At 42.4% G+C, this 26,627-nt stretch overlaps 2 protein-coding genes across 4 annotated transcripts; one reads left to right on the top strand and one right to left on the bottom strand.

The window, feature by feature from the left end:
- Positions 1-4,410: 4,410 nt before the first annotated feature.
- abcf1 (ATP-binding cassette, sub-family F (GCN20), member 1) lies at positions 4,411-23,527 on the top strand. 3 transcript variants are annotated; one of them, XM_080862359.1, is made up of 26 exons: positions 4,411-4,611; positions 6,673-6,744; positions 7,095-7,141; positions 7,219-7,284; positions 7,630-7,741; positions 7,824-7,855; positions 7,946-8,035; positions 9,176-9,247; positions 9,493-9,573; positions 9,653-9,748; positions 10,314-10,436; positions 13,849-13,949; positions 16,326-16,411; positions 16,505-16,644; positions 17,060-17,208; positions 17,284-17,367; positions 17,827-17,951; positions 18,075-18,187; positions 18,485-18,659; positions 20,283-20,357; positions 20,715-20,785; positions 20,870-20,902; positions 22,109-22,277; positions 22,369-22,433; positions 22,516-22,588; positions 23,174-23,527. In XM_080862359.1, the coding sequence occupies exons 1-26, from the start codon at positions 4,551-4,553 to the stop codon at positions 23,338-23,340; spliced, it is 2,478 nt and encodes an 825-aa protein (XP_080718485.1). In that variant the 5' UTR covers positions 4,411-4,550; the 3' UTR covers positions 23,341-23,527. The 3 variants fall into 3 exon arrangements, with proteins under 3 accessions (XP_080718485.1, XP_080718486.1, XP_080718487.1); XM_080862360.1 differs by lacking the exon at positions 6,673-6,744 and having other exon boundaries at positions 4,412-4,611; XM_080862361.1 differs by lacking the exons at positions 6,673-6,744; positions 7,095-7,141 and having other exon boundaries at positions 4,424-4,611; positions 7,186-7,284.
- mrps18b (mitochondrial ribosomal protein S18B) lies at positions 23,523-26,442 on the bottom strand. Its single transcript, XM_080862364.1, has 7 exons — positions 26,205-26,442; positions 25,558-25,726; positions 25,378-25,475; positions 25,218-25,286; positions 24,625-24,691; positions 24,480-24,539; positions 23,523-23,826 (listed from the first exon to the last, which is right to left on the bottom strand). The coding sequence occupies exons 1-7, from the start codon at positions 26,283-26,285 to the stop codon at positions 23,630-23,632; spliced, it is 741 nt and encodes a 246-aa protein (XP_080718490.1). The 5' UTR covers positions 26,286-26,442; the 3' UTR covers positions 23,523-23,629.
- Between the last annotated feature and the right edge of the window lie 185 nt (positions 26,443-26,627).

The following is a 26,627-nucleotide window of genomic DNA, read 5'->3' as shown; positions in this document are numbered from 1 at the left end:
TGATATATTACTTTTCCTATGGAACACACAAATCTCTCTTCTGAAGACGAACACACTCACAGATAAGTTCTCATCCAGTTAGCAAACTCCAGTATACTCCAGTATGCTAACTGGAGTAAATCAACCGTTCTGGCCCTAAATTGTATGCCTGTACAAAGTTTCTGGCAGAGGATGCATGAAGACTTATCCACATGTATGTTTTTCTTTTATCTGTTTATTTATTCATTTCTATTTGTGTTATTTCAGCTATTACATTATATGTAGTATAGTATGACAATGTCTAAGGCGGGACAGGCAGAAGAAAAAATGAAGGGAGGAGAAAATAGAGAAAAATATACAGCGGGATGCAAACGTTTGGGCAGCCTTGTTAATAGTCATTATTTGCCTGTATAAATCGTTGGTTGTGACAATAAAAATGTCAGTTAAATACATCATATAGGAGACACACACAGTGATATTTGAGAAGTGAAATGAAGTTTTAATTGTTTAAACAAAATCAGGCAGGTGCATAAATTTGGGCACCACAAAAAAAGAAATGAAATCAATATTTAGTAGATCCGCCGTCTGCAGAAACTCCAGCCTCTAAACGCTTCCTGTAGGTCCCGATGAGAGTCTGGATTGTGGCTGAAGGTATTTTGGACCATTTCCTCTACAAAACATCTCTCGTTCATTCAGGTTTGATGGATTCCGAGCATGGTCAGCTCTCTTTAACTCACAGCACAGATGTTCAATAATATTCAGGTCTGGGCTGAGATGAACGTTCCAGAACGTTGTTCTTGTTCCTCTGCATGAAAGCTTTAGTGGATTTTGAGCAGTGTCTCGGTCGTTGTCTTGTTGAAAGATCCAGCCCCGGCGCAGCTTCAGCTTTGTCTCTGATTCTCCAGAATCTGCTGATACTGAGTGGAATCCATGTGTCCCTCAACTTTGACAGGATTCCCAGTCCCTGCACTGGCCACACAGCCCCACAGCATGATGGATCCACCACCATATTTTCCTGGAGGCAGCAGGTGTTGTTCTTGCTGTGTTCTGTTTCCTCCATGCATAACACCCCTTGTTATGCCCAAATAACTCAATGTTAGTTTCATCAGTCCACAGCACCTTATTCCAGAATGAAGCTGGTTTGTCCAAATGTGCTTCAGCAAACCTCAAGCGGCTCCGTTTGTGCTGTGGGCGGAGCAAAGGCTTCCTCTGCATCACTCTCACATGCAGCATCTCCTTGTGTAAAGTGCGCTGAATGGTTGAACGATGCACAGCGACTCCATCTGCTGCAAGATGATGTTGCAGGTCTTTGGTGCTGGTCTGTGGGTCGACTCTGACTGTTCTCACCGTTGCTTCTGTCTCTCCGAGATTTTTCTCGGTCTGTCACTTCGAGCCTTAACTTGAACTGAGCCTGTGGTCTTTTTCTCAATATGTTCCTAACTGTGGAAACAGACGGCTTAAATCTCTGCCCAAATTTATGCACCTGCCTGATTTTGTTTAAACAATTATTGCACACTTTCTGTAAATCCAATAAACTTCATTTCACTTCTCAAATATCACTGTGTGTGTCTCCTATATGATATATTTAACTGACATTTTTTATTGTAACAACCAACGATTTATACAGGCAAATAATGACTACTAACAAGGCTGCCTAAACGTTTGCATCCCACTGTAATTATAGGATAGAGTACAAACAGAAATACATAATGTATCACCACCTGCTGCACCTGTAAGAAAAAAGCAAACATACAGCACCTGGAACACAAAAATATGAAAGTGGTGGTGTGAGTGTGAACGAGAGATAGCAATAGAGAGAGAGTGTTGAGAGTGTTGAGTGTGTGTATGTGTCTTTTTCGTGAAATGTACTTGAAAATGAGCGTGAGCTGCACTAAAAATCTGTTAGTAGGATGTGTGTCTGCTCCAGGACCCAACTGTGTGTCTGAAAGTCTGTGCCAGCCAACTGGCCCCAATCTTAACTCATATCTTTAACAGATCTTTGGAGCTATATGAAGTGCCTGCACCATCATCCTGGTCCCAAAGAAGTCCACCATCCTAGGATTCAATGACTACCGGCCCTTTGCCCTGATGTCTGTGGTCATAAAAGCCTTTGAAAGCCTGGTGTTGAGCCACCTGAAGGACATCACAGAGCCCTCGTTAGACCCTGCGCAGTTTACCAAACAGGCAAACGGGTTGGCCAAAGATGCAGTCATTGTAGGACTGCACTACATCCTACATCACCTCGACAACCTGGGATGTACACCAGGACCCTGTTCACGAATTTCAGCTCAGCCTTTAACACCATGATCGCAGACATCATCCACCTATCTCATCCAGCTTGTTTTTCCTGCACCAGTCCTTCGATTGTTCCACCTCCTTCCTGTAGCTGGCCTCGTCGTTGTTTGTGATGCATCCCACCACAGCTGTGTCGTCTGCAAAATTTACAATATGACAGCCAGGGTGATTAGGCGAGCAGTCATATGTAAGCAGCATGAACAGGAGGGGACTCAGCACACAGTCCTGAGGGGAGCCAGTGCTCAGGACTATGGAGGATGAGGAGACATTGTGGATCCTCACAGACTGCGGCCTGTTGGTCAGTAGGTCCAGAACCCAGTTACAAAGAGAAGAGCTCAGTCTAAGAGTCAGTAATTTATCGACAAGGGTCTGCAGGATCTCCCTCTACACCAGGGGTCCCCAATCCCAGGCCCCGAGGGCCGCTGTCCCTGCAGGTTTTAGATCTCACCCTGGGTCAACACATCTGAATCACATGATTAGTTCATTACCAGGCCTCTGGAGAACTTCAAGACATGTTGAGGAGGTCATTTAGCCATTTACATCAGCTGTGATGGATCAAGCACACATCTAAAACCTGCAGGGACACCGGCCCTCGTGGACTGGGATTGGGGACCCCTGCTCTACACTAATGACTGCACCTCAGGAGAACCATCTGTGAAAATCCTGAAGTCCATGGATGACACCACCGTCATTGGTCTGATATATAACAATAAGACGGTGCAGTCAGAACCACCTGGAGCTGAACCCGCTCAGCAGACCCGACAGAGGTTGTACCTCCTGCAGCAACTAAGGAAGTTCAACCTGCCACAGGAGCTGCTGGTCATCTTCTACACTGCCATCATCCAGTCTGTCCTATGTACATCAGTCATTGTCTGGCTCAGCTCAGTCATGAAGCAGGACAGGGCCAGACTGCAGCAGACTATCAGGTGTGCAGAGAGGCTGATTGATGCTGATCTTTTCTTCATCCGGGACCTGTAAAGGTCCAGGAAGCAGGCAGAAAACATCTCTGCAGACCCCTCACATCCCAGATAAAAACTGTTCAAACTGCAGCCTTCAGGGAGGCTCTACAGAGCGCTTTACTAAAACCAGACGCCACAAACAGCTTTCCCCCCCGGCTGTCACACTGATGAACATTGTGACTCAACCCACTGTTATATCATTCAGGTCATATGCACATATGCCAAAAATGAAAAATATGTCGAGGCTCAGATTCTGAATTTCAGACACCACCAAAATGTTGTTTTGTCATTAAACGACTGAAGTTCAACCTATGAACACAATTCAACATTAATGTAGTCAGAACACTGACTGTCAGCTGCATTTCATGTTACTTTGAGTAGATTTAGTTAAGTGTTTAATCTTAAAGTCATGTCAGCCTCATCTTCACTCAAATATTCAGATCATCTCCAAGATTCAAGGTGACAGATGACTTATCATTCATAAATGTGTAACATACACTAGGCCATAAATGTTTGCAGTGCATGGAAGCTAACAGTCTCAGAGCATCACTGTCCAGATGGAGTCAAGATGGAGACTATTGATTTTATTCTGAGCTGATAAATAAATGTAAACGCTGTCTCAATTACATATTTACAACTGAGTGGCTGTAAAAACATTCAAGTTAATTACACAAAATAGCAAACTAACATAAATCTGAATTTCAGTTTTTGTAAAACTGTAAACTTGTACAAATTAATTGGCTCCTTTATGAGTGAGGAAAGGAATCGGTGTGTCAGTCAGCTGGTTCAGGGGCAGCAGGAGGGCAAAGGTCAGTGAGAAATTCAGAGTTTGTTAAAGAAAACCTGTTAGCGAGCAGATCACAGTGATTGTTACCACGGCAGCTGACTCAGAGTTAAAGTTAATTCTCTTTCTGGAACAGGAAACCCTCCTTTCAATTCATTTCATTACTTAAACCCGGGTATATCATATTTGTATTCTTTATTCTTCAGATGTGCTTATCTGCAAATAAAACAGCCTAATGTAAAATTACAAGTGAAACTGATTCCGTAGTCAGATAAACAAACACGGTTGTATTTAAAGAAATATTCTGAACGCGGTCATCCAACACAATGGTGGCGGTAAAGTGAGGTGGCACCTGACTCATTTGGCGAAGAAGAAGAATTTTAACGTTGTTGGCGATCCGACTTCTTCACGTCATCAGGTCGCTGTGTCACATGTGTGTGGGGCTGTGAAAGCCTACTGGCTTAAAAAAAGAAGAGAAACAAACCAAATTTTTAGCAGCTGTAATTTCAGAAAATTGTAGTTAAAATAATAAAATGCCCAAAAAGGTGAAAGAAGAAGCAGAGTGGGTGGACGATGAAGCAACTCCGGCATCTGGTGAGAGACGCGTGAGAAGCTAGCCAGTAGGCTAAGTAGCATTACAGCTAAGTTAACGATAAGTAGCACAGATAAAGAGAATATAAACAGAAACAATACCGAAAACTCACAGTCTTCATTTAAAACTGCACGCTGCCAACAGTCGCTATCTCATAAATAAGCGCAACTGTCATGAATCCTGAGTATTGTCTGATCTGTTGAAGCCCAACTTTTACCAAATCGCTGTTTAGCTTAAATATGGTCACGCAGAGGCTCAGCACCGGTCGACTCAAGCTCATGTTGGTGATGGTACAGTACAGGTTTAGGGAAACAACCTGATGCCAAACGATGGATCAGCAAACAACATGCTTTAAGCTATTACACCACGCACCCATTTCCTAAGCTAATGCCACACTGTTAGTAATAACCCGTAATAACCCGTGTAACATAAAGGGAGAATAGTAAAAGAAAAAAGTAGAAACTGATATTTAATGAACGACAGATATGTCGCTGAGCCTTACCAAGTGGTCCGAATAAACTGTACTAGCTAACACACACACACACACACATACATATATATATATATATATATATATATATATATATATATATATATATATATATAAAAGGATCCATGTTGCAGCATTTTAGAGGATTTGCAATTACGAAGTACCTAGGATCTAGATTTAACATGTGTAAGGCCTTCAGTATGGTAAACTGCCAGAAAGGCATTGCGTTTGGATTTGTACTTAAATACAACTGATTTGACAGCATATAGTAAATCCTGTGGTCTAAGCCTTCCTGAAGGTCTTTATATAAATAGAGATGGCATGTTCATTGTACCTGCATAGGGTTTCTTCCCACAGTCATTTATGTTAAGGTTGTTCTGAATTGGTTTCTAGGTGTGCATATAAGATAACTGCAAGTTGTCAGTGGTAAGATTGGTATAGCAATGCCAGTGTGTTTCCCAGCAGATTTGGCTGTGTAATTTCCAGCCTACTGTTGAGAAACTATTGTTAAAACAGACGACAAGCCCACCATCATTCATCTACGGATCCTACTGCTCTGAAAGGAGTGAATGGTTCTGTAGAATCGACTATAAAAAAAGTACATTTCTGAGCACAGATGCTGATCATTTAAATAATGATTTTTCGATGGCAGTGTGACTCTAAAGTGCTGTACTGTTTGTACGTTTTCTCCCCAACAAACACAACAATGTCGATTTCGCACCATCAAAGGCGCCTGCGGGTGAGAGAAAAGTGTATAAAGTGTGTAGTGAGGGGTTTTCCAGCCTTAAAACATCTACAATAATTGTAAAAAATAAAGCTGGCTATTTCACAGATTTCACCTATCGCGGGTTATTTTTAGAACGTAGCTACCGTGATAACGAGGGACGGCTGTAGATTGAGACGGGTGTTTTGCAGAGTTATATCTGGGTAAATCGGACAGCTCAAGTGATTTTGGAGTATTTAGCTAGAGGAGGGCTGAGTTTTAGAAACTCTTCTACTGTATAAACGTGAAATCGCCCTGCTGTGAAACCACTGCAGCGTAAATTAAACTACATGCTGTTTGGTTGCAAGTATTTATCAAAGCAGAGTCACTGCCACCTGTGGGCGACTAACTGTCCCTGCAAAAGAAAATACACTGACTGACACATGGGACAGTGTTAAAAAACGATGTTTAAAACTGACTGAAGTTGTAGTCAGTGTTTAAGATCCAACATTACAAATTAAAAAAGAAGTAATCTGTGTGCTCTGTGGTGTGTGCACTGTTGAATAAAGACAGGAATTTACTTAGGAAAAGGGACAATGCATATTAATGAACATTTTAACAAATGTAAATATGCCAGGTTATAGCCTTGGGCTCATTTTCATCTGCAGACCCTTGTGCAGGTTTTGTGCTCACTGTAGATGTTATGGAGTGATCTCACTCTGGAAATGTGATTTAAAAACCTTAAATGCTGAAAACCACTCTGATCATTGAGAAATGTAACTTAAGACATCCAGAGAAGCTAGACTGTGTTTTTGTTTGGGTTTTTGGGGTGTAAATATTCTCCAACTCCTTCCACTGTGTTATTTTAAGTTGGCAGGAATACTGAAGACCAGACGGAAAGCTCAGCTCTTTCCAGCTCAGCACCTCTCAGCGGCACACAAGGTGCAAAACAAGACATGTTTTGTTAGCCCTAAATGTGTCACCATTTCCTGTAGTCCTTAGTCAGTCGTGGTTGTGTGATTCATTTGTTTTCACGTGTTTCTTTTCAAAGTTTGTGCTTCTGAAATCAGCACAAACAAACATGCATAAAGCCAGCCAACCCCGTAGTGCTTCTACCTTTGTAGTACAGCTTTTGTCGCACTGACGTGCACTTGCTCACACTGTTGGTAAATTCCCTCTTCCATTCTACTAGGTTATGACAGTTACTATTCTAGCTTTATACACAGAATTTCCTACATCAGTGATGCCCAGTTGTGTTTCTGTAAAATTTCAAATCGCTTTTCTTTCAACAGAAAAAACTGTCAAAAAGGGGAAGAAAGATAAAAAGGGGAAAAAGTCTGTGAGTACATGTTTAATATAACATATAACATTATTGTTTTTTAGACAGCATGTCTCATTGGATGTGGTTTTCTCCAGTTTTTTGAGGAACTTGCCACAGAAAAGGTGGACGTGGTGCCTGTGAAAGACATGCATGGAAAACAGGTAATCAACATGACATGTAGGTGTTCAACTAAAACACTGAAAAGAACAGCATTCACTTTCTGTAACTTAACACGGGCAAAAAGACAGGAACATCTTACCAGAATTGGAAATTGTATCGCGTAGGCTGTTTTTTTTGTTTGCCCCCCTCCACCCTTTTTCACATTGAATTCCAGCTCATTCAAAAGCATGTGATGGAGCAATCCATCTTCCTGCCTGTAGGTTAAACAGCCCTGCTGAAAAAGAACCTGTGTCACTAAGCTCAAACTGGTCTTGAATTCTAAATAAAGCACCAGAAACAGTGTCTTTAAGATTCTGACTACTTGTAACATTTGAATTTATTTCAAGCCTCAGAAAAAAAAGAAAGATCGGCGGAAAGGAAAAGGTGACGATGCAGATGATGAAAATGTCATGTTGACACTGTCAAAACTCTCAGTGGAAGCAAGTGATGAGGATTCAGGTATATTTCTAAAACAATATCATTCTTTTTCCTCATAAAGTGTATGACGCTGTTTCAATGTACTTATCTTTTGCTTCCACAGTCACTGTCTCCAGTAAAGGAAGTAAGAAAAAGGTTTGTCAGCACTCACAAACACTCTGCTTGACCTCCGCCATCAGCAACATTCACACGCCGACTCTGTAAAGCATCTCTGGTCTCTTTCAGGGTGGGAACATCTTTGCTGCTCTTAGCCAAGGACAGAGTGATGAGGATGAGGAAAGTGATTTGGATGAAGATGAAAAACCTGCAGAAAAGGTGGAGTACTCCATTTCATGTGGGTTAAGAGTGTTAACAGTTAATATTCCTGCCAGTATGGCTGTGACCATAATGTGGTAGCTTTATCTAAGTGCAGGCATTTAATTCTATAAATATATATATTACCAATGCAGACAGACAACACTTGCCTCAAGGGGCTTTAGAATATAAGAGAAGAACCTTGGAGCATTAACAATCAGACCTGTGAGCAAGCACAGGAAAAACTCCTTTCTAGCAAGAAACCAAACAAAAGAAGCTGGTGGTGAAGGAGAGCATGGAAACACAAGGACAAAACTCAAACAATGGAAGAGACAAAAGTTAATGACAATGCAATAGAGACACATAAGCCATCTGTTGGTACATCCAGCAGTCTGCTACAGTCTGCATAAAAAAGCATTAAAATCACAACATAAGCTGTGTTCTTCCTGCTTCAGATAGACTGTGTTTATATCCATGATTTCATGTTATTGTTTATCAAACGGGGAAACATGTTTGTGGTCTTCTTTTGTGGTCGTCTCAGTGAATCTTGGCTGGAGCGTGCCGAAACTTGCAGTTTTGGAATCTGTGAGATCTCGGCTTTTAGAAAATGTGTGGTTTGCTTGGTTACGTGAAGTCGCGTGAAGTCGTGGGTTGGTAGTTTGTGTTTCACTCCCGCATTCACACCCATGGGCAATGTAGATGAATCAGTTAACCTATCCCCACTAAGTGCATGTCTTTGGATGGGGGGGAGGAAGCCGGAGTACCCGGAGAGAACCCACGCAGACACGAGGAGAACATGCAAACTCCACACAGAAAGACCCCGATGGTGGAATTGAACTCAGGACCTTCTTGCTGTGCAGCAACAGTGCTCACCACCGTGCCACCGTGCTGCTGATATTCAGTTTCTGATTTTTTTCTTTTTGATAACATAACAGCGCACATACAGAATGTAAAACCTTTGTACTATTAAGAGAAGGCTGGTCAACATCTCTGACTTCTTTATTCCAGCGACAGACTCAGTGTTCTCTTTTTAAAAAATGCATGCTTGCATCAGATTTCCTTCGGTCTGCTGCTGGACACTTAATGTGTCTCGTCTGTAATGTTGGTCTGCAGACATTTTCCACTTTACCAAACAGCAGTTTCTGATTCTTTTACTGTCAGTCAGGGTCTGATGAGGAGGATGTTGAAGAGAAACCTACAAAGAAGACCAAGAAGGCTGAAGTTCAGTCCAAGGTGAGTCCTGCTCACATCCATACCTGTCAATGCGAGTTTCTTGGCAGCAACCGTGAACCATTACAAACATTAAGAGGTGCAACACCTAGAACCAAACAAATACCAGTCAATTTCTATTTTAAAGTCTTAGAGTCACTGGAACACGAAGAAGTTGGACAACAGCACAAGAGGAATGCCACCTGTTGGATAATGATGGAGTTGGTGTGCTTTTTCTCTAATGATGGGTTTTTAATCTGTCCACGTAGAAAGAAAAAAGTGCTCAGAGACCACGTAGCATGGATGAAGATGTGGAAGAGGAGGGTAGTGACATAGGTGACACCACAATGGTAAGTCTTTCTCCAAAGGTGTTGTCCTGTCTTCTCTGCTTTGCTCAGTGAATAAACCTTTTCTGACTATTACCCTCAGAGTGCAGAGGATGTCATCGCAGAGCAGGCCAAGAAGCCAGAAGATGACCTGTATGCTAATCTCACCAAAAAGGAGAAGAAGAAGAAGAAAAAACAGGTAATTACTCTCCATGCTGTTGTGTCAGAATGTTAAGAGAACTACCAAACCTATGAAAATAGCTGAGTCTTATTTAAAAACGAAAAGCAGTTAAAACTGGCATGAAAGTAAATGGCTGTATACTCGGTCATCGATCCGTCTGTCGACCTCCCGCTCCCTTCTCCCGTCACTCGTGAACAAGACCCCGAGTTACTTAAACTCCTCCACTTGAAAGGGTGGAGTGCCCAAGTGGGCCGTTCCAAGTCGAGCTGGAGGCCATCAGCTGATGAAGCCAACAGGACCACACCCAGAATGAGATGTCACTAAGTTCATATGCGTGTGAAGGCCTATATAGTGCAACTGCCTTTCAGAGTCAGAAGCCTTCATCGTCACTGTTTATGCTGTCAGTGTGAAATGAAAACATAAGAGCAGCCCTGCAGGATTGTACACATTTTTGTAGGCACCATAGGCTGCTATGGCATCACGGGTATAATCTCTGTGGTCCTGATGTAATTAGCATATTTTGTGCCTTGCTGTTGTTCTCATTTGTGTGGTTGTGCGTCCATGTGTGCGCCGTTCCTTTCAGATGGAGTATGAGCGTCAGGTGGCCAGTGTCCGTGCTCAGAATGCACTGGAAGGAGATTTCTCCATTTCCCAGGCTGAGATGTCTTCCAGACAGGCCATGCTGGAGAACGCCTCTGATATCAAGGTTATTATAGCTTTCTTGACACTTGCAGTGTTCTGGGACTACTGCCTGAAATTCTGTCCTATAAAGTTCTTTGAAAAACTAAGTACACCCCATGATTTAATAGCTTGTCGAAGCACCTTCCCTGAAAGTCCCTCCAAACAAGCCACGTGTGTCTTTTTCCTCATTGTGCTATCATGAACTTTAATATTTCACATGCTAACTCAGGCCTGTGAAGTCTGAGATGTAACTGCTGACCTTGGGCTGAATCTGCTAGAAAGATTGTGTTAACACACACCAGAGCAACAAACACACCAGAGCAACACACACACCAGAGCAACAAACACACCAGAGCAACACACACACCAGAGCAACACGCACACCAGAGCAACAAACACACCAGAGCAACAAACACACCAGAGCAACACACACACACCAGAGCAACACACACACCAGAGCAACACACACACACCAGAGCAACAAGCACACCAGAGCAACAAACACACCAGAGCAACACGCACACCAGAGCAACAAACACACCAGAGCAACAAACACACCAGAGCAACACACACACCAGAGCAACAAGCACACCAGAGCAACACGCACACCAGAGCAACACGCACACCAGAGCAACAAACACACCAGAGCAACACACACACCAGAGCAACACACACACCAGAGCAACAAGCACACCAGAGCAACACGCACACCAGAGCAACACGCACACCAGAGCAACAAACACACCAGAGCAACACACACACACCAGAGCAACACACACACCAGAGCAACACACACACCAGAGCAACACACACACCAGAGCAACACGCACACCAGAGCAACACACACACCAGAGCAACAAACACACCAGAGCAACACACACACACCAGAGCAACAAACACACCAGAGCAACAAACACACCAGAGCAACACACACACACCAGAGCAACAAACACACCAGAGCAACAAACACACCAGAGCAACACACACACACCAGAGTAACACACACACCAGAGCAACACACACACCAGGCCAACAAACACACCAGAGCAACAAACACACCAGAGCAACACACACACCAGAGTAACACACACACCAGAGCAACACACACACCAGGCCAACACACACACCAGGCCAACAAACACACCAGAGCAACAAACTAGAGATGGCACGATACCACTTTTTTATGTCCGATACCGATACCGATATCATAAATTTGGATATCTGCCGATACCGATATGAATCCGATAGTGTTTTTTAATCAACAAAACTGTTTTTTTTTTTATATCTTGCTGCATTTTGTATAAGTTCATACTCAAGTTTAAAACAACAACTACACTAAAGCTATTCTGTTATACCTGTATGCAAAAAAAAAAATTTCATAGTTCAGCAATACTGATCAATCTAATAAACTTAAACCTATACCATCCTCCCTATTCTGGTATTTTAAAGAGTACTTAGCGTAAATATTAAGCAACCTAACTAATAGGGTTCCAACTCCCAGCAACAACAAAAATAAATAAATAAAAAATAGGGAACCACCCCTCACGCTCCACCTCATGATGCTTAATCAACGTAATCAACCTTAATTTGATGCAGTGTGAAAAAAAAAAATGCACGGAAATCAATTCTTTTTCAAGAAATATTAAATAGATTCAACATCTTTCTTCAACAAAATTGCAGACTGCACAGATGGTACCTTCCCAAAGGAAAAAGTACTATAGCTTACTAGGGTATATTAGACTTAACAGTTACTATATGCAGTAATGGACTTCTATACATTTTACATCAGATTAAAAATTTGGGTGTAAGATTCAGATAAATATTAAATAATTAAAAGCGAGACATCTTAAATGAGAATAAGAAAGAAAAGTATGTCTTTGTGCCCCCTTTCCCTGTTAATGCCCTATCGGCCCCCCTGGCTAAACTTTGCTAGATCCGCCCCTGCACAGTTACCAGCCGTCAGCTGCGTAGAAAAAGATCCTGGTGTAGAAACTAATATTAAATACATTCTAACAACAGCTGATCAAGCTTAAACGTGCTGCTGTTGTTCAGCCGCTGGTTTCCTCTGTCTGGTGCAAAGTGGGCCAAAAGCAAACAAGAGACACGGACTCGCGACAGAAAAGCCGATCAGCTGATCATTAAGCAGTTTCATGATTGAAGTAGCAGCCGGAGAGCGAGAGGCAGTCGCTCGTTAAGCTTAACGCAGGAATGCTTTACAAACATTCAGAGATGGACTTACACACTTGCTTTACTTCTCTCGGGGATAACTTTGTCGGAGATGAAATGCCGGGTTGCTAGCGAAGCTCCACATGCTATCCAGACCACCGACAGGTCCCGCATGCCACAGCCGCTCTATCACGTGATGCATACTGCTCCGACGTGCTAATGTTCTGAGGTGAGTTACGGCGTGTTGCAAGTTTTGTGAGGTGCTTTCGTGATACAAGGATTACATCGGATTACATTTTTTATTTTTCTCCGATATCCGATCCAGTAATTTAGGTCAGTATCGGACCGATACCGATACGTAATATTGGATCAGTCCATCTCTACAACAAACACACCAGAGCAACACACACACCAGAGCAACACACACACCAGAGCAACAAACACACCAGAGCAACACACACACCAGACCAACACACACACCAGACCAACACACACACACCAGAGCAACACACACACACCAGAGCAACAAACACACACCAGAGCAACAAACACACACCAGAGCAACAAACACACCAGACCAACACAAACACACCAGACCAACACACACACACCAGAGCAACACACACACACCAGAACAACACACACACCAGACCAACACACACACACCAGAGCAACACACACACACCAGAGCAACACACACACACCAGAGCAACAAACACACACCAGAGCAACAAACACACCAGACCAACACACACACCAGAGCAACACACAAAACTTCAGAACTGAACCTGTTGGTACAGGTGGTCCTTTTAATCCCGGACAAAGTGATAACGATGTGCTTAGGCTTTCCCAGTTCTGCAATTAGCCTCCTTGAAACCTTTCACTTCATATGCCCATATACTGAAAAGGGTAAAAATGAACTAGGTATAGGAATTGCTCTTTTTTTTTCTTCTTCTTTTTTTTTTTTTTTAATATTTTAAAAATGTAGTGTTTTGTTTTTTTTAAAATTTCAAATATTGTATAACAAGACAAAAAATGGAATTCATTAAACTACCAAATAAACAAATTGGTACCCTCTTTCTGGCAGCACTTCTGCTATAATTTTGTTCGTGTTTTTTTTTTTTTTTTTTTTCTTTGAGCAATGAGGAATTGCTCATTTCTTTTTGTTTTCCTCATTTTGTTTTTGTTTTTGTTACATTTCTGAATGACAGATTGTTGTCAGACTGTTCTTTCCGATCTCTGTCAGTGACTTTCTGCTCTGTGTGTTTTAGCTGGAGAGGTTCAGCATATCTGCTCATGGCAAGGAGCTCTTCGTCAATGCTGACCTTCTGATTGTGGCAGGAAGAAGATATGGTTTAGTTGGACCAAATGGGTAAATATCTTTTTGTCATCAGTACTTTAGCAGCACAGACACTTTTCAGTACCAGTTTCAAACTTGCTCTGTCATTTCATAACTGACTTTTGGGAATTTGACTATATTAATGTACAATATTTGGATGGAAGACAAGAAAATGGAGGAAAATATATGAAGCCCCTCAAGTTGCACTGTTGCACAGAATATCTTTATTTATTTATTTTTTTCAGATCATTTTGAATCTTTTCATTTTCAGACGTTTTTCACATAGCTCTGCCCTGTGGGTGTGTTTCCAACCATGATGGTAACATTGATTACTTTAGCTGCACAGTGTACCAACAGTATGGATTTTTCTATTGTCGTGGTGGGACATGGTCTGTTCATTTTTCAGATGCGGAGACTCTCTCACTCTTACAGTCAACAGGAAACGTGGCGTCTTGGCTCTATGACATTTTCACAATCATAATGAGAATACTGTGGTTACAGTCGCTCCAAGACAATAAGAACAGTAACAGACTAACTCAGTTAAATAATAAAATATATCACAAAGTTAAAAAATATATGAAATAGCTCTGATATAAATATCCAGAATATAACAGATTAAATATATATGATTGACATTTTCCTCTTTTAGTGCAGAAGCAGCTCTAACGAACAAAAACCGTTTGGCACGCTGCTCGTTTGGAATTTAAAAATTGTTGCGTGACTAATATGAGGTTTTGACAGAGGCTGACGTTTTCTGGATGATTAAAAAGCATCGTTTTAATCACACTTTGTCTTGTCCTGACATGTAAACCCTTTTTTATATATAACATGTAATTGTATGATAATGGACTGCACCACAGTGGCCAATACATTTAGTTACTGTAGATTTCTTTTTAAAAATGCTATATTGAAGTTTGGAGGATGTGGTGTAAAGCAGCTACCGTCACAATGGTCACTTTGTTCTCTGCCGCATCCTCGTCTTACAGTCACTTATATTTATAACCGCCGTTAAGCCGCTGCAATACGATAGGTGTCGCCACTCAGACAATACCACCACATAAGCGCTGATGTAGAAAGAAAGAAGTGGAAACTTTAACCCAAGACTTTGAGTGGGTTTGTTCCACAAACACTCAAGTTTTTAAACTGTTCCAACGTCGTCCGCTGTATATCTGCATGTCTCTGAGCTTCTATGTGGGAAAACCATTAAAATGGAGGGGCACAAAATCGAGAGGGGCCCAATCGGCCAAAGTGCCACACAGTGTCGACACATGAAGGGGCGTTGGCTGAGCACTTCACAAATGATCAACACCAACTCACTGCCCGTGATCAGGTACCCTGCTGGGATAATGAGCTGGCTAAAGGAGGAGATAAAAGCCACTGACATCAAGACAAGTTTCACCCCAAGTCCAGCACCCTGATTCTGTACGCTGAGCAGAAGGAAGGAGGCCGGGGACTGGTGAGCATCAGCACCATCCAGGATGAGACAACAAACATCCACGAATACATCAGGAAGATGGCCCCAACCGACCGCCTGCTCAGTGAATACCTTAGGCAGCAGAAACCCAAGAAAGAGGAGGAACCATCATGGAAGGTATGTACCACCAGCAGACAGAGGGGGTGGCTGACATCCAGAAATCCTACCAGGGGCTGGACAAAGCTGGACTGAAAGACAGCACAGAGGCACTAATCGTGGTAACACAGGAACAAGCTCTGATCTGAAGATCCATAGAGGCTGGGGTCTATCACACCAGGCAAGACCCCAGCTGCAGGCTGTGTAAAGATGCCCCTGAGACAATCCAGCACATGACAGCAGGGTGCAAGATGCTAGCAGGCAAGGCATACATGGAACACCATAACCAAGTGGCCGGCATAGTGTACAGGAACATCTGTGCCAAATACGGCCTGGAAGTCCCAAAGTCAAAATGGGAGATGCCCCCAAGGGTGGTGGAGAATGACCGAGCTAAGATCCTGTGGGACTTCCAGATACAGACGGACAAAATGGTGGTGGCTAACCAACCGGACATAGTGGTGGTAGACAAGCGGAAGAAGACGGCCGTAGTGATACCGAATGACAGCAACATCAGGAAGAAGGAACACGAGAAGCAGATCCCGGGAACAACATCGGAGATCTCTGTCCAGAAGAGCGCAGTCCTGGGAACAGCTAAGATACTGAACAGGACCCTCAAACTCCCAGGCCTCTGGTAGAGGACCTGAGCTTGGAGGACAGACCGCCTGCAGGGGCGAGAGAGGAATGTTTTTAATATACATGTGTGCTTCAATGTTTGGTTTTTCGTTTATAGCGCTACTTGGTTTCTTCAGCATGGGCTCAAACACCAGGACGTATGTAAATCACACCAGGCACTTTGAATCAGAAATAATCTGATTTCTCGTGTTCATTTTTTCTTTCAGAAAAGGAAAGACCACTCTACTGAAGCATATAGCTAATAGAGCTCTCAGTATTCCTCCTAACATTGATGTGCTGCTGTGTGAACAGGGTAGGTGATAAGTCCCTCTTGTGCTCTGTCGTTTTTCTGCTGTGTGCCCTTTGTTATCACCCATTGACTCTGTGGAATGCTTTTGTTTGTTAGAGGTGGTCGCTGATGACACGCCAGCAGTTCAGGCGGTGCTGAAGGCGGACACTCGCCGCCTGAAGCTTCTGGAAGAGGAGAAACGGCTCCAGGCTCGTCTGGAAAAGGGAGAGGATAGTGTAGCTGAGAGGCTGGATAAGGTTGGTGTCCATGTGCACTACCAGACCTGATACAGTATACAGCTTATGAACATAGTCCTGCTGCCATATTTAACAAATTAATAAAGGCTTCCTAATTTATGGTGGCTATAAGTTAACCTTCAACTTTAAATGCATTAACAGTAAGTTATACAGCAGTGTGAGCAGAGACACCCTCGGGCATGCCACGTAAAGTGTATTTCAGTACTTTCATCGCTGAGCCAGAGGCTCCGTTTCAGCATTAGGTAGAGATGTAACGTTTGAAAAACCATCCAGCAGTAAAATAATTCCTCACAATGTTCTGGCAGACGGTGCTTCCCTTGTCGACAGCCTTCCCATTAATAATGGACCCACATTAAGAGTCCTTTGGTGATCTTTGCTGGCCTGTATGCTGATTATCTGACTTTTCTCTCCACAGGTCTATGAAGAGTTGAGGGCAATAGGAGCTGCAGCAGCTGAGGCCAAGGCGAGAAGGATATTGGCTGGTCTGTCATTCACTCCTGAGATGCAGAACAGACCCACCAAGAGGTTTTCTGGAGGGTGGAGAATGAGAGTTTCCCTGGCCAGGTGCGCTGCAGCAAACATCCTCAGTGGAACTGGTATAGCATCAACCTGTCTCAACCTTAACGTCTGTGCCCACAGAGCCCTGTTCATGGAGCCCACTTTACTGATGTTGGATGAACCCACCAACCACTTGGATCTGAATGCTGTTATCTGGCTTAACAAGTACGAGTCATCTTTCTAACCAATAACAGCTCATTTAAATTTCTAACTGGTTCTCATGAAACATGTTAGCCTACTTCTCACAGTGAAAGAGACTCAAGTCTCTAATTATGGTGCAGTTCCATACACTTTCCAACTGGTATTGTTGGAACCAGTGGTGCTGGAAAGAACTTTTTCTGTCTCTGATTTCAGCGAATTAAATGACATTTAACCATTATTATTATGATAATTTTGGACAAGTAGGTCTTATCTTAATTATTAACTCGTTTAAATTTGGTTCGTGTGAAAAATGAATGACACAACATTACCATGATTTGTTGTTAATTTATTGAAATTGCTGTACAGAAGAAAACGTCACATTTTTCTTTCCTACAGTCTACAGCTTCCATCAGCTATGAAAGTAGCTTCAGTCTTAGTAATGTGACTCATTTGTTGTTCTTGACTGTTCTTTCCCACCTGCAGCTACCTTCAAGGCTGGAAGAAGACTCTCCTCATAGTTTCCCATGACCAGAGTTTCCTTGACGATGTGTGCACAGATATCGTCCACTTGGACAACCAGAAACTTTACTATTACAGAGGGAACTATTGTAAGTGACAACGTGTCATCGCTAGTCACTAATTACTTGCAGAGAGAGAAGTTTGTGCGAAACTATGTGATTTAGTTAAAGACATTAGGACCGCTTTACCTCAGTTCTTCCTCATTTTTTAAGTGACCTTCAAGAAGATGTACGTGCAGAAGCAGAAAGAACTGCAGAAACAGTACGACAAACAGGAGAAGAAACTCAAGGAGCTGAAGGCTGGTGGCAAGTCTACCAAACAGGCTGTGAGTATGGCTTTCTCTTCACTCAAGTACACCTGAGCACCAAATCAACTAGTTACAAAAATACTGTCTTCTCAACCAGGAGAAGAAGGATTTAAAATTTAAACAAAATCCAACCGTTTAGGCTGTCAGGGGAACCCGTCTATGATCAGCTGATCATTCTGTTGCAGTTAATGCTGCTGTAATATGCCTGCAAGGTCTAGACTCGGCAAAATATTTCTTAATTTCCAGGTGACACTTTTATCCGTCTGTTGTGAGGCTAGTGTCCCTGCTGACATCACTTACGTTGTTCCATTTCAGGAGAAACAGACTAAGGACGCCCTGACCAGAAAGCAGCTAAAAGGCAAGAAGAAGGGAGGTCAGGAGGAGGAGAGCCATGAGGCCACAGAGCTGCTGAAAAGACCCAAAGAGTACACCGTAAAGTTCACCTTCCCCAACCCACCTCCTCTCTCACCACCCATACTGGGACTGCATAGTAAGAACATGTGCACCTGCTCCGAGCGTTCAGTCTACTCTCTCTGATTCCCAGCTGTACAGGAAATGTTTCAGGACAAGCGACATGTGAATATCTCAAATATGAAACCGAGCTTGCTGTGCTCTGGGCACCCACAAACCAAATTTCTTTTCTATTTTCTTTTTAAAGCCTTTAAGTAAGAACAAAAAGAGAGTTCTTAGTCCAAGCTGTGTCCCAGATGTCACACCGGCACTTTTGTTAACATGCAGCGTAGATGGACATCATTTATTTGAGTCATTTTTTTATCAGCATTTATTAAAAAACAATGTTGTTTTTGTGCATAACAAAAAGCTCACACTTGTGCAGTCAAAATGTAAACTAACAGACGCTGAGCATAATAACAAAGACAGATTTCACAGCTGCTCTGTTCCCAACTTCTACTGCGTGACCGACAGCCTGGAGTTTGAAGTCTGCTTCGTAACCATGTCTCTGAACAGGTGCCATTTATGGCCCTTATACACACACAATACGGTAATATTACGTTGAAGCACAGTACGTATCACTCCGCGAGGCTCCGGACTACGGTAGCCGTAATGTTCCAACAATCCATCAGGCGGTGCGGCTTCGTAGTTTAGTCGAACTAAAAAAATTTTGAGCGCCGTGTAGCACAGAAAATTGGTTTGCAGTCAGTAAGCACAACCAGAACTCATACATAAGGCGCGCTGTGGATTTTTGAGAAAATGAAAGGATTTTAGTGTAAGCATATAGTCCGAAAATACGGTATACGAGTTTTGTAAGGTGGTTTGTTTCGGGGCAGGAGGCTGGGATTCAGCACACAGTTTCACACACTCTTCATTTGCACTTTATGGCGCTGTTGTAAAGGGTGAAAATACTGGTAGTGCTCCAACCTTTAGTCGGGACACTTTCCCAACATTCTCTACAGAATACATTATTCTGCTGCTCGTCTGACACTCCAAATAAGAGTAATAATAATTATGACCAGCTCCTCTTTGATAGCTGCCGTGCCCATCTTGTGCTGCCTGCAGGTGAAGCGATGGGGGAGGAGGGGGAGTTGTGTTCAGTGAAGGCGAGGCAGAGTAACGCTGTGTAGAGACAAAAGTGGACGAAAGAGAGGCAAACCTGCGGCTCCACAAGTATAATTATAACGTAACATAGACTATGTCGATATAAAGGATATTGTCACAACTTATATCTCGTATGAAAATATATCGATATATTTAAAAACTCGATATATTGCCCAGCCCTGCTGGCACACTTCATTCATATTCACATCTCCCCCCCTCCTCCCCTACTGAGCATGTGCTTCTTTCATTTTTTAATTCAAACCTAAACAATACACTTCATCTACTTACTTCTCCAGTGTAGTGAGTGGATGGAAACACTGTGTTACTCTTTCCTGTGACAGGTCACCTCCTGTGATCCTGGTTCTGTCCGTGGGTCCTAACAGTGTATAAATATCAACATAAAGCAGTTAACAAGTGGAGTCTGTGTGTGTTCAGTAAATACTTTAAATGATGCCATCTTTAGGACAGAAAAGCCATAATGTAGAAGATTTCCTGTGGCTTGTTTAATAATGTAACAGTCATTTCATCTTGTTGATGAAAACATTTGTGCCACCTGCAGGTGTAGACTTTGGCTATGAGGGTCAGAAGCTGCTGTTCAGAAATGTGGACTTTGGTATTGACATGGAATCGAGGAGTAAGTATTTGGCTTCATAAGAACACTTTCAGTAAGTAATCGGGTACTTTTTAGCCTCTCATCTACACGTAAATGTCATTTTAGGTAACGGAAAACAAAGCTTTTGAAAAACTCCTTCCAGGGTAACGACTTTGACATCGAAGACGTTGAGATTTTGTCTTGCGTCTTTCTGTTTTATCCAGATTGTATTCCATGTTATTGCTTGTAGGCTTGCGAGACACATTTCTATACAGGAAGGATTACATCACCACCTGGTACCCAGCATCTTCTAAACTAAATGTGGAGGCGCTGCTCACTGTGTTGTTGTGAATGAGATGCTGTAATGTATCACATTTTATTCCTCTCTTCCTGCTGTAGTTTGTATAGTTGGACCCAACGGTGTTGGAAAGAGTACCCTGCTGTTACTGCTTACTGGCAAATTAAATCCTGTAAGGCTGGAGACGTAAAGCTGTAATATTCAAATTTACAAAAACTTACAATCTGCTGACTTAACAGGATGTTTCACTTTTCAGACTAAAGGTGAGATGAGGAAGAATCATCGGCTGGTGAGTAACTTCCTACTGATGCTTTAAGGGTTTTACTTTTAACAGTTGCAACCATTTTGATGCATAGTTCCCCACTTTCAGCAGCTCAGATGTAACTGGACGATCTCTCCCGTACTCTGGCTGTTAGCCGTCTTACTCTGCTGTCTTCCTGACCTGCACACAGGCACAGCAGATGGCTGCCCCTCCCTGAGCCTGGTCCTGGAGTTTTTCCCTCCCTCTATTGATGCTTACAGAGGGGTTTCTCTCTAATATTGTAGGGTTTTTAGCCTAATATTTAAAAGTCGATGTACAAACAGTTTATTGAGATCTTTCTTCTACAAGTGTCTTTGGATGTTGGCTGTCTTTTGTTCTATTCGCTGTGAAGGTGGTCCCACATGGTTTAACTGATAATGTTCCACTGTCTGGCTTTGCTTCACTGCACTGACATATTATATTTGGGATCATTGTCGTGCTAAAAACTGAAGCAGTGGCCAATTAGACCCTTTCTGGTTTTACATATCGATGGTCAACCCACTTATGTGTTCTGTAGGTTTTGACACAGCCTGAAATTATGACCGAGCCGCCACCACGTTTTACAAATGACTCTAGACATTCACTATTTACCTCTCTGCTGACTTCGTCCATCTGTGTCGATGATGATTTGAACCGAAAATTGGATTCATCACTATATAAGATCAGCTCCCACTGATTTTCAGTTCCGTTTTGGTGGGATTTGTCATACCTTGGTCTTCCTCTGTGGTTGAGAACTCATCCTTACGAATGGCTTTGTGACAGCTACATTTTCTAATGAGGGTCTTGTTTTATCCTCCATTTGTCAGATTTCCTCCATTTCTGCACAGAGTGTGAAAAAGCAGCCAACATAAAAAAAAAAAAGCTTTTCAAAAAGACAAAAAAAGGAGGTGTGGCTGAAGACTTTTGCACGATAGTGCTTTTAGTAGCTTTTCACTGGAATTCAGATCAGCTTTGTGGTACAGTGCCATTTATGAGACACCAGACAATCAGACTAATGAGGCTGGAAAACATGAAAGAGGCTGGAAAGTTGAGAAAAACTGTTCGCACAGATGAAACCAAGGTTAACTTTGCTGCTCAGTTTGTAGACCACAAAACTTGCCTTCTGTTTTACTAGGAAACACTGAAGCTACAGCCGATGTGGAAATCTGGAATACTGTTTTCACCAGCTAACATGTAGGTTTTTTCTGTGTGCAGAAAGTGGGCTTCTTTAACCAGCAGTATGCAGATCAGCTTAACATGGAGGAAACGGCCACAGAGTACTTGATGAGGAACTTCAATCTTCCCTACCAGGATGGCAGGAAGTGCCTGGGACGTTTTGGCCTCGAGAGCCACGCCCACACCATTCAGATCTCCAAACTCTCTGGTATAAACATAAACTGGTGAACGAGAATGTTTATTGTACTATCTTGTGAAGGAAATATTTTCTAATAGTGTCTGGATTTTGTCTTCATCAGGTGGTCAGAAAGCCAGAGTAGTGTTTGCTGAACTGGCCTGTCGTCAGCCTGACGTACTGATCTTGGTAAGCATTGTTCGGTCTTTTGCTCTTCCTCGTGATGAACACTTTCTACTGTCTTGTTGATTAATTGCTTCTCGTCTCACAGGACGAACCTACCAACAATTTGGACATTGAGTCAATCGATGCTTTATCAGAGGCCATCAATGAATACAAAGGAGGTGAGACTGGCTGCTTGGTCAGTTCAGTAGGGATGACTATTCTAACTGCTTAAGTGCTCACATAATTCACACATCTATTTCAAATGCTTGAAGTAATGTGCTAGATGGAAAGCACTACTGTGGAACAATTAAGAAATTCTTTATTTATCCCATATTTGGGAAATATTTTTATTTTAAATACTTTTAAATGACTCCATCCCTCTGTTTACTCCTGGCTTGGGCAGAACCTTTCGAAATGATATGGCTGTGCCTGCCTTTATTAGGACCGCGTCCTAGCAGACGCACCCATATCAATGTGAAGTTATCACACTCACAGTTATGTGCCCACACTGTCACCGTGTGGACGTTCAGAATAATTATATACATGGAAAAGTAATTGCAACTGTTTCTTCACCAGCACCAAAGTCGTAAATGAAAAAGTAGGGACTTCTGCAGCATCGTGGAGTAGGCAGCTAGGGGTACATGTAGACGCGCTGTTAAAATATAATATTTGTACTCAAAAGAATGAGTGAGCTTTGGTTTTATCAATAAATCTTTAGACTCCAGTGTGTATCGGAGCATTAACATCTTGACTTTCTCGTCCAGCTGTGATTATCGTGAGTCACGATGCACGGCTCATCACAGAGACACAGTGCCAGCTCTGGGTGGTGGAGGACTGTACCATCAACCAGATTGATGGAGACTTTGATGACTACAAGCGGGAGGTGCTGGAAGCCTTGGGAGAGACTGTGGTCAGCAAGGCCAATCCCTGATCAGAGCTGATGCCAGGGCACACACCTGCTGAGCCCTCCAGTGTGTGTGAGCACACATAATATGGATCTTCCTCTGGACTGTAACATCTTTATGGGGTTGAAGTTGCACAGATACTGGATTATAAATATGTAGGTGATAAAATGTCTTGAATTATAATCTGCTTAAATAAAACAGGAAGTGATTCAATTTTTCATTGTGGTTTATTGTACAGCTTTGTGCACCTGCAGAACAAACATCACAGGGGCTAAAAACAAACTCATTTTTGCAACAGCATGATCAGCGCCTCGCTCACTTTAAGTAAGCTTTATATGTCTTTTTGACTTTAGCCACTTCATTCTCATCAGGAAGTATTTCCCCATACCATGTATACCAGTTGTCACCTAAAGTTAAGGATGAGGGTGGTGGTGTGGAGCCCACAGCATCATGGGAATTGGAGTAGTCCTCCCCTGAAAATTCCACATATGGAATCTGAAAAGGAAGCAAGCCTAGAAGAGAAGAGTGTTTTTAAAATGATGTCTTTGTTCTCTCATCAGTAGCTGTAACTTAAATGGTAAATGGTCTGTGTTTGTAAAGCGCTTTACACTATACACAATCATCCACACAATCACACACTGGTGATGGCAGCTACATTGTAGCCACAGCCACCCTGGGGCGCACTGACAGACACTGGCGCCACCGGCCCCTCTGACCACCACCAGTAGGCAACGGGTGAAGTGTCTTGCCCAAGGACACAATGACCGAGACTGTCGGAGCCGGGGCTTGAACCGGCAACCTTCCAATTACAAGACGAACTCCCAACTCTTGAGCCACAATCGCCCGCTTGACACGACTTACCACTCGTGTCATTTCATTTTATTTCTAACAGCAAATAAAACTACATTTGAGGTCATAGTTCTTAACTTGTAGCCTGAAACTATACTTTAAGGCTGAGCCAGTTACCTAGCATGTAGCTAAGCTGGAAGTTAGACAAATTAAATGGGTTGCACAGAAGATGGTAGTTGTTGCACTAGAAAAGATTAGTGCAAGAAGGTGTGCTTATTTAAAAAGGTGCTATAAATGCACTATAAAGTGCAGTATAAGTGTTATAAAGTGCTCTGGTGGAGATGAGTGGCAGCTAAGGCTATCACGATTCACCTACCGTGATCTTGTGCTGTGTCAACTGCCTCATTTAGCTTCTTCTGCTGTTTCATACACACACCTGAAGGCGGCAGAACCATCAGAACATGAGTGGAACATCCTGCTGCATTAATACACTTCCTAACATTGGTGGTATTACAACTTGCCAGTTCGAGTGGAATCCAACACCATTCCAGTGTGGGGACTAATGAATTGCTGCAACAACTTGACATTCTGCAAGAAAAATAAATTGCAGCTTACCAACAAATGATAGACTTTTTACACATGAAGAGCTGGAGAGGACCATAGCAGAGTAACAGCGCAGCCACAGGACCAGTATCTACTCCTTTGTATGAGGAGGACCACTGCCCTACAAAATGACCTCCAGCAGGCTGCTGCTGTGCAGGGTTATGACCAAACTGTCATAAAGACGCTCTGATCATTCATTACTGAGAGAAGTAGCTGACAAGATGTTCTCATTCTGCTTTGTTCTTTTCATTAGTGTCAAAAAAATGAAAGTACTGATCTGCAGACAAATCAGACATGCAATTTATTTTTGCCAACCACGTGATGTATAAGAAAACTACAGCTGATACTGGCCTGTCGCTGATACGCGCCAAGATAAAAACTTCACATCATAAGAACAATATTATTTATTTAAAAAAATTAAATCTGGCCCAAAAGCTCCGGCTCAATACAGAAAACTTCAATATTCTCCAAGTCCTTAGTTGGTGTGTGTGAGACCAACATAGTAACCCACCTGATGGTGAATGATGATGTTTGGATCACGACAAATTGGGCAGGGGTTTCCACATATCTTGTCACCTCTCTAGAGACAGAAGTGCCCTGGTTATTTTGACAATCTTAACATAAGTGATCTGTGGTTAAAAAACAACAACAACAAACAACTGAAATATTACAATGCAAGTCTTGCGAGTCTTCTGAGGGGGGATGCCTCCTTTGTGGTTCCTCCTGTAGTCAGCCCACACTGGACTGCTTCCATACCTTTCAATATACTCTGTCAGGGTAAGGAAAAGCAATGAGATCACAAAATGTGGACAGAAGGCAACACGTCTGTCGAGGTACCTACGGACACTTACCTTCACTCTCCAGGTAATCCCAGGGCCTGTCCTTGTAGCGGGCTAAAGCCTCAGTAGCCTGAGCAACAGCCTCGTCCTGAAGCGATGCTGCTTTGCAGTACGAGTGTCTGGGATGTATAAATGGAGACAAAGAAAGACATGTCCTTGCAGGTAGCCTCTGTAGACGGGACTGAAAGCACAAGAAATGACCTCATCACACCATAAAACATCAAAACGTCCTTTTCATAAATGTAGCCTAAAGCCATTTGAGAACTTTGAAAAACTGTTTAGAGTCTAATTCTAAATAACTTGTATATCAACCCCAGTTCAATCAAATGAAGTGTCACTAAACTGTAAACCCCTCCACCCCCAGGCAGGAGCAGCGTGATATAGATCTATACTGGAGCACACACCAACTAAAGACCAGCTAAACCACTATCGTGATGAAAAACATATCAATTAGTGTTTTCATTTAATTATTATGCCTCACTTACAAACAGATATCTGATATCCGTAGGACCAATGTCTATGTGGTAGAAAAACCACAGCACTAACAAAAGCGGTACAACACAACAAGGCAGCATCCAGCGTTTTCCCCGCACTTAATATTCGACCATACATGTAATGTGTTAGTCAGCACGTCACATCGTTTTAATGAAATATAATACCTGATACTGACGAACTGAATACGAAATTAAAGGCGACACACGACATAAAAACGTCGCGATGTACTTCATGGAGGTAGCCATTTTCAGATCCTACCCGGGTTAGAGGTAAAAGGTGAAAGGTTAAGTTGCTTCTCAAGTATATAATCTAAATCGAAATCATTTCGGTAATAAATCAATCTTAGTTGATGCAAAACTCAATCCTGCCATTTTCATTTCAATTAGTTGAATAAAGACGATTATTTTTAAAATGACGCGTTCCCGTTAGCACAAACATGTGACATTATAGCACGTGACAAACAAAAAGACTAGTCGCCATTTTGAAGGAATATTGTTTACTAAATTTAAATATCTAAGAATCAGTAAAACTGGGGTTTGTCGATAAAATATGTTGATGTAGTTTTGTCTGATTCGAATTATACAAAA

The sequence above is a fragment of the Rhamphochromis sp. 'chilingali' genome, assembly GCF_963969265.1.
Source record: "Rhamphochromis sp. 'chilingali' genome assembly, chromosome: 17".
Lineage (NCBI taxonomy): Eukaryota > Metazoa > Chordata > Actinopteri > Cichliformes > Cichlidae > Rhamphochromis > Rhamphochromis sp. 'chilingali'.
This window is presented reverse-complemented; position numbering and strand designations above follow the sequence as displayed.

What these genes read in the sequence shown, in the direction of transcription:
- abcf1 (XM_080862359.1), top strand. Translation starts at nt 4,551, where the DNA reads ATGCCCAAAAAGGTGAAAGAAGAAGCAGAGTGGGTGGACGATGAAGCA. An exon ending in ATGAAAAACCTGCAGAAAAG is followed by an intron (nt 8,036 to 9,175) that starts GTGGAGTACTCC and finishes TTTTACTGTCAG; the next exon opens with TCAGGGTCTGATGAGGAGGA. An exon ending in TGAGGAAGAATCATCGGCTG is followed by an intron (nt 20,903 to 22,108) that starts GTGAGTAACTTC and finishes TTCTGTGTGCAG; the next exon opens with AAAGTGGGCTTCTTTAACCA.
- mrps18b (XM_080862364.1), bottom strand. Translation starts at nt 26,285, where the DNA reads ATGGCTACCTCCATGAAGTACATCGCGACGTTTTTATGTCGTGTGTCG. An exon ending in AGACTCGCAAGACTTGCATT is followed by an intron (nt 25,287 to 25,377) that starts GTAATATTTCAG and finishes TTCTGTCTCTAG; the next exon opens with AGAGGTGACAAGATATGTGG. An exon ending in GTTGGATTCCACTCGAACTG is followed by an intron (nt 24,540 to 24,624) that starts GCAAGTTGTAAT and finishes TGCCGCCTTCAG; the next exon opens with GTGTGTGTATGAAACAGCAG.